Source organism: Gavialis gangeticus, unplaced genomic scaffold, assembly GCF_001723915.1.
Source record: "Gavialis gangeticus isolate Ggan-Ray unplaced genomic scaffold, GavGan_comp1, whole genome shotgun sequence".
Classification (NCBI taxonomy): Eukaryota; Metazoa; Chordata; order Crocodylia; family Gavialidae; genus Gavialis; species Gavialis gangeticus.
In genome coordinates this window covers 75408199-75416374 of record NW_017729033.1, presented here as the reverse complement: position 1 = coordinate 75416374, position 8176 = coordinate 75408199, and the positions used below count along the sequence as shown (strand labels likewise).

At 40.1% G+C, this 8176-nt stretch overlaps 1 protein-coding gene across 1 annotated transcript in view; it reads left to right on the top strand.

Moving 5' to 3' along the window:
- The window catches only part of SGCZ (sarcoglycan zeta), a 613727-nt gene that overhangs the window by 493584 nt on the left and 111967 nt on the right, over positions 1–8176 (top strand). The window contains exon 4 of the mRNA XM_019526556.1: positions 3735–3857. Within this exon, the coding sequence (XP_019382101.1) occupies positions 3735–3857 (123 nt within the window). The remainder of the gene's footprint in view (positions 1–3734; positions 3858–8176) is intronic.

Here is an 8176-nt window from a genome sequence, read left to right as displayed (position 1 = left end):
CACACACACACACACACACACACACACACACACACAAATCTCCTAAAGTCTCAGCCTGGTCTCTTTGGATTGTATGGGTGGCAGTGCTCCATGCAACCCATGCAGTTGTATAAGAAGCAAAATGCGGATCAGCATTGAGCAAATGGTGGTGGCGTGCTTTTCATCTAAAACATCTCAGAGGTGATTTAGTTCAAAAGCATACCACTGCCACGTTCTGCATGCTGATGCACATTTTGCTGCTTATACAACTGCACATGGTGCACTACAGTTCACCTCAGCTCGTGTGTGAAGCACACTTCATAAGTTGAGTCTGCTCCAAAGTGGTGGATCTCCAGCGTGTTGCTGGAAAATAAGTATGTGTATAAATGCCCTTCAATGTTCTGTTGTGGAATTTACTAGCAGATATAGATATGTCTGCTAGCACTATATACATATGCGCGCGTGCGTGCGTGTGTGTGTGTGTGTATAAATTAAATATTAATACATGAAGCAGCATTATTACTAGGTACATACTAGCAAAGGACTGTTCAACTTCTAAGTGGCTGGGGGCCACATGCCACACAGGTTGCAACAGTGCAGGCCGCACACATGCAAGCCACATGCCCCCAAGCCACGCACCCAGCTGCAATATGTGTACAGGTAGCATTCACTTCAGTTCCTGGGCTGCACCCTTTGGGGTGGGAGCAGGAAATGAAAACTGAGGGACGGAGGGAAAGCCTAGACCCTAGAAAGCCTAGGCAGGTAGGAATCTGGCATCACTGATTAACCCCTCATGGTCCACACGTGGCCAGTGGGCTTCCAGTTGAACAGCCCTGCACTATTACTTTGTTTTAGAAATAAATCAAGGGAGAATGTGCCATCAACTAAATCACCAGTAATGCTCTCTTAGGTATCATCATGGACTCGTGTGGAGAATTTCTTTTTAATAACTATCTAATATTTAATGATATTGTGTCTTGGAGGTATATAATTGCAATAATTTAATCTGAAAGCATTAATGTAGAGCAGAAAGGCAGGGATTATTTCTTCCCATTCAAAACCTGTGCAGTCAGTGAAGCATGTTTTGCATATCTGTGTATAAGAAGAGAAGTACAGTACAAACTGCATTCTTTTATTGTGCTTATATCAACCATCTATCATTTAAAAACTATTCTGAGCTTTGAATCCAACATGTGTGTAAATCATCTGTGAATCACATAAAACCTAGAAACAAGCCATTTTAAATTTCTTTAAGTATTTCAACCTTGTATTTAATTTATTATATTTGCTTCTCTCTTTTAAATAAATTATGTGCTAATATCATCATCCATTTTATTTATGTGTTCTTGACTTGTGAGTTATGTGGCCATCCCTAACCTGTAGAACAAAATGGATGTATTCACTGTCAATGTATGAATTATTTGGAATGTAGTATATGCACAGCCTATAAATTTTATACATTTATCATTTAAAAAGAAGCATTACAAATCTGAGGAATGAGCCTTCTGAGTAGTTTCTAAAGTCTGTTGATGCCTGTGTTTCTGTCAGCATTCATTTGTAAAGTCTCCTAATTCTTGACAGCACCAACCAGCAACATAATCTTTTTTGAGATTCACAAAATAGACATTTCCCCATCTAGCTCATCTATGCAATCTGATCCAGTGCCTAGAATAGTGGAGACTTCATCTGACTGAAGGACCTTGAAGAATCTCCCACAAGGATGTTGTAACCATCACAGTATTAGGTATTATGGGTTGGGATTTCTAAATCACTCCTGTCCAAACTGTTCCACTTCATGGAATAGCTAAGTATTTATTGGGCAATAAAGAATGAGAGATTCTATAAAGTCGTCTTTAGACTGAAGATACTTGATTTCAGTTCCTGATACAAAACTGAAACATTACATCATTGTATTTATTCTCCATTTCATGGCACTTTTAAATTTACATACAGTGTATAACACACAAGCAGCAGTGGGGGAATACAGGGATTCCTTATACACACCTTCAAATGAGATCTGAAGGAAACATGCACCTTACAGGTTCAAAAACTATGCATGTACCTACTTTCAGTTTTGACAAATCAGGGAAAGCAAATATGGGAAAGATTCTTTGGGAAATCCTACAGAGTGATTGACCAGATAGAGCAATAAATTAGGATGCAGTAATAGTAGGTTCTACAGTACTAATTACCCATGTGATCTTTAGCAAGCCACTTCACCACTCAGTTTCCCCATCCTGAAAAAATTGCCTCCAAAATAAATGAGTATTGTATTAAACATACACACACGTGCACACACGTATCACAATTCAAAATACAGCTAAAACCAGATATTAAAGGAAACCTATATGAAATGCTACACTTTATAATGGGATAAATGTCACTGCTTTCAAAAGAAGCGTTCTACATTTGTTGTTATAACCTACTACTTTTACTTTCCTTACTGGTAATATAAACATAATGCTCTTTTTTGAACAGTGTATCTGTATTTTCATTCTGATAGGAGAATCATACCACTATATCCTGAATCATTTATGAAAATTTTGACCAGCATATGAAGGAGTTTACTTGAAAATCCTTATCTCAAATTAGCTGTTAGGGCTTCTATATTTCTGATTAGATTCCGGTCTTTTGATAATGGCCTGGACTGATGTTGAGCTGACGATTGCAGCATTATGCAAACAGGTGCATTTCTCATTATATGAACCAAATAGCTTCCACACAGCTGTGAGGCTGGATGTAACTGAGAAGACAACTCAGATAAGAATGGATCTCTGTGTCTAGAGTACTATCCTGACAACCTATTGCTTTCCTATATAGAGTGTGTATGTGTGTGTAGGGGGTGGGGGGTGGGGGGGTAATCCAAGCCTAAATGAGGTATTTGACTATTGAAAACCAACTGAAAAACTTGAGTTCATTGTAGAAAGAACAGTTCACAGAAGGGCTGATAGGTCCCTTATAGATTGTCATTAGTCACTATCATTTTCTGAGCTATACCTCTGCTTTCACTGAATAAATTGAAAGATGTTACAGATGAGCAAAATTATAAGAAAGGAATTAAAAGAAGACAAGGGGTATATTTAGGAACAAGAAGGAGAGTGATAAGGCATTGGGATTAACAGTTTGTTCAAAAACTTTTTCGTACATAACATGAGTGTACTTTTTCTTTAATCTGAAAAAATTAAGATTTTGAGTTCATTAGAATATTTAAAAAGTCTTGGTTATATGAAAGTGTATTTGCTCTTTAAAATATTCAACTGTGAATGTTTGCAACAAGACTAAGCAAAAATAAATAAAGCTTGGAGCCTTTTCTACAAAATGTGTTTGGGTATTTTTTTCTAATTGATCTGGGCAGAATAAAGTAGCGCTTTGTCCTTTGTTCCTACTGTCAAAAGAGCCATGAATATTATTTACAATAAAAGCTAAGAACCTTTTTGCATTGATATATCAGCATCTCAAAATATGACTTTTCTAAATTCTTGTTTCCTTTTCACTAATAGCAATAAGGTGTATTGCACTTCTTATTATTGGTTTTAAAGTCCATGTTAATGTATAATAAAGGAATGATTATTACACAATGAAAGATTTATAATACAAAATGATCAACCAAGTCTACAAGAAATTAAGTGTCGTGCAAAGCTTGAGCGTGTGTTTTGGGGATTCAAAGTAAATTATGAAATTAACAATTTCAGAAATCTTTTCTTAGGTGAAGTATTTTGTTTCTCAGAATTCTCACAGAATCCTCTCAATTCCAGGAGCTGATGCTGTGGAGGCCCAGTGTAAGCGATTTGAAGTGAGAGCAAATGAAGGTGGAAAGCTACTGTTTTCTGCAGATGAAGATGAGATCATCATTGGAGCTGACAGACTCAAAGTAACAGGTAGAGTAACAATCAGGTTTCTAAAAAGTATTCGTTTATATTTTAACATTACCAAAAACTTTATCCAATTAATCTGTCTCTACCAGATTTTCTTGAATGCTCTCTTCCACTGAATATGTATATGAGGAAAAATATCTCATGATTTGCAGTAAATTCTTGACCTGTTCAAAACAATGTAGAATGAGCAACCAATAGATACCATATAATGTAATGAATGGAAGATATATTGACTGTTGTATTGGCTTGTTGGGATCAAAGGTGAACTTAAAGTTTGTGAGACCAGCTGTTGTACAAATTACATGTTCAATGGAGGTTATTTTTGTCATAGTTATAAAGTATTGATGTTTGATTTATGTATGAGTTTGAAAAGTTTATTTGGGTAATATCCCTTCATAAGCATAAAAGCTGCCATTTAAATGGCATACAAAAAACTAGAATTCTTGGTTCCAAAATGATACTTTTTATTAGACCAACTGGAAAATGGCAAGAAATTAGTCCTTTTCTGCAAGCATTCAGGATCAAAGTCCATTTGGCTTTGGGAAAATGTATGGTGCATTTAATAGTTCTTCTAGTATCAAAATTTCGTATCTAATTTTTGTATGGCTCATGAGTATGAGCATGTTCTTGAAGAACCCCATCAGGTTTGCTTGAATTTGAAAAGATAAAGCCTATTTCTGATTTGAATGTGTAAAATAATACAATAGGAAAATGCAGAATAACTTGCACTTGGATGGCTAATTATTCTGTTTTGAGGAGCAGTGAAATACTGGTATTGGGGGGAAAGAATCTCTAAAGCAGCTTCATTCACTTTTCACAGAGCATAACCTAAGGTAGAAACAGATATCACATTTATGCCACTATAACATTTTTATGGCAGCACAAAAGCCAAGCAAACAGATTTCCATGCCCCTTGTTGCGCCACAAATACCCAAAATTTGCAGCTGCAGCATAGGTTATATCAATTTGTGCTGCTTTATTGCAGCACATGTCCGTTCAGTTTATGGTGGGAGATTGTGACCAGCCTGGAGCTTCAGCTCCTCTAGGCAGAAGCTCCCAGAACTTGACAGGCCCCAGTAATTCCTGCACAGTGTCAGGCACCTCAAGTCTTGGGAGTCCCAGCTTAGAAACGCACTGGAGATTCCCCAGGGCATGAGTCTGAAAATAGGGAACATATTATTCCAAATGACAGGAACACCGCCCAGTGTGGGACCAACAGGAGACGTGTTTTGCTTGGTGAAACAGATCAGCTGCACCGGGACACATTCTGCCAGACAGCTGATCTGCCTCAGTAGGACTTAGAGACCCTACTTGGTGTATGGATGCATTATTACACACCTGAAACTGCTGAAATGTTGGCCTGAAAGGAGTTGGCTTAGCTACATTTGGTTTAGATAAGCAGCTAATCTTTAACGACTTAATAAGGACTTAACTCTCTCTCCCTCTCTCAATATAATTTTATCATTCATAGTTTCATAGTAGTTTGGGGTCAGAAGGGACCTGAATAGATCATCTAGTCTGACCCCCCGCCACTGGCTGGAGCACACGCTGGGATCACATGACCCCAGACAGGTGGTCATCCAACCTCTTTTTGGATTTACCCAAGGTAGGAGCAAGGACCACTTCCCTAGGAAGTTGGTTCCAGATCCTAGCCACCCTAACAGTGAAATAGTGCCTCCTAATCTCTAACCTGAACCTATTCTCCATCAACTTCTAGCCATTGTTCCTCATCACCCCAGGTGCTGCTGGGGAGAATAGGGCCCTTCGTATTTGCTGCTGATCTCCCCTAATGAGTTTGTAGGCAGCCACCAAATCCCCCCTCAGCCTCCGCTTGCTGAAGCTGAACAGGTTTAGGTCCCTCAGCCTCTCCTCATAGGGCCTGCCCTGTTGCCCTCCAACCAAGCAGGTGGCCCTCCTCTGAACACTCTCAAGGGAGCCCACATCCTTCTTAAAGTGCGATGCCCAGAACTGGACACAGTACTCCAATTGTGGCCTGACCAATGTTGCATAGAGAGGGAGTGTCACCTCTCTGGCCCAGCTTGAGATGCATCTTTGGATGCATGACAAGGCACGGTTGGCTTTGCCGGCTGCGGTCTGGCATGGGCGGTTCATGTTCATCTTGGAGTCAATAATGACTACAAGATCCCTTTCCGCCTCTGTGCTCACAAGTGGGGAGCTCCCCAGCTTGTATGAATGCTGTGGATTCCTTCTCCCCAGGTGCAGCACCCTGCATTTATCTACATTGAATCCCATTCTGTTACCATCCACCCACTTCTGTAGTCTGTCTAAATCTAATTGCAACATCTCTCTCCCTTCAAGCGTTCCTACCTCTCACCACATCTTGGTGTCATCAGCAAACTTGGACAACGTATTTTCCACCCCCTCATCCAAGTCACTGATGAAGATGTTGAACAGTGTAGGCCCCAGGACCGAGCCCTGAGGGACCCCACTATTCACATCCCACCAGGTCGAGTACATCCTGTCCACCACCACTCTCTGGGTGCACCCCATCAGCCAATTTTTGACCCATCCAGCTGTGTAGGCATCAATGCCACAGTTACTCAATTTATTTATGAGAATGGGGTGAGAGACAGTGTCAAAGGCCTTCTTAAAGTCCAGAAAGACTATGTCCACAGCGACACCATCATCCAGGGATTTAGTTACCTGGTCATAAAAGGCCATCAGGTTGGCCTGGCAGGACCTGCCTTTGATGAACCCATGTTGATTTCCCCTGGGCATGATCTCCCCTGCTGGGCCCCCACAGATGTGATCCTTGATAATTTTTTCAAGGATTTTCCCCAAGACCGATGTGAGGCTTATGGGCCTATATTTTCCTGGGTCCTCCTTTCTCCCTTTCTTATAAATGGGGACCACATTAGCTAGTTTCCAATCTCCAGACATCTGGCCCATGGACCACAATCGCTCATACAGCCAGGCCAAGGGAACAGCAATGACCCCTACCAGCTCTTTCAACACACGTGGGTGGAGGGCATCAGGGCCCGCAGAATTTAAAAACATCCAGCCCTTCCAAAAGATCCCTAACTACTTCTGCACAGATCTGAGACCTGGCAGTGCTATCCCCAAGTTTGCCCCTACCTGTGGTGTGAGAGCTGTCCTGGTCCCTGTCCAAAAAAACAGAGGCAAAGAACTTGTTAAAAATTTCAGTTTTCTCATCTGGCATAGCCACAAGATTACCATTTGAGTCTGTCAGGGGCCCTACATTACCCAGTGCCCCCTTCTTGCTCCCAATGTATTTCAAGAAGGACTTTTTGTTGTCCTTAACCCTGGTTGCTAGCCTGAGCTCCACCCCTGCCTTGGCCTTCCTAAAAGCCCTCCTACACTCACAGGCCAAGGAGGAGTATTCCTCCTTGGTGATAGCCCCTCCCTTCCACCAGGTGTATGCTTCCCTTTTTGGCCCTCAGGCATTCTCAAATGCCTTTGCTGAGCCATGGGGGTTTTAGAGCACTTACTCCACTTCTTTTCCCTTCTTACATTTTAAAAAAGCAGGGGAAGGATGGGAAGGACATAAAGGGTGTGTGTTTTTGTTTTCAACTGTGTTGATGGACAGTGAAGATTTATTATTATTTTTTCACTCCAGTTCATCCATTCCTATTTTATCTTTACTTCCTTGCATAGCCCGTGCTCTCATCATCACACATGGGTACTTCATAATAAAAAGCTTTTTTTCTAGTAGGAAGTTAGCAGTGGTGCAGTGTCCAGTGAAATAGTATTAATTCCAGCTATTTACCAGAATAAGAAAAAAAAAAAATTTCCTATCAATTCAGAGGATTTCTTCACAACTAGAAGTTTTTAGGAGACTTTTATCATAATAATGGAGCACAGACAGAGGAGAAGCAATATAACATGAGAAGAAGAAAAGAGAGTCATCTTGCCAGACTCCCAGACAGGTTGTTAAATATTTAAAGGTTCAATCTTAAACAAACAATTTGACACGGGAGCTTTCACAGTAGCTATTAAAAGTTTATTAAAAAATGTTTCACAAAGGACATAGAAGTGCTGTAGACATGATGATATTTCTCTGTTGAAAGACTGAAAAAAATAATGTAATGTTTAGCTGAATTTTACATCAATTTACATAGCCCAAGTTTCAAAGTGACTGAATACCTTTAGCATCCATTCATTTCAATTATACTGCTAACCATAATTGAGCCTATAATGCATATATTGGGTATATATAGCTGCATATCTGAAAAAAAGTATTTTTCTCTGAAAGAAACTATATGTATACATACACACATATACACAGTTTATTTCAGGTAAAAATATTATCTGGCTAACACACATTCATGCACACCCCACCT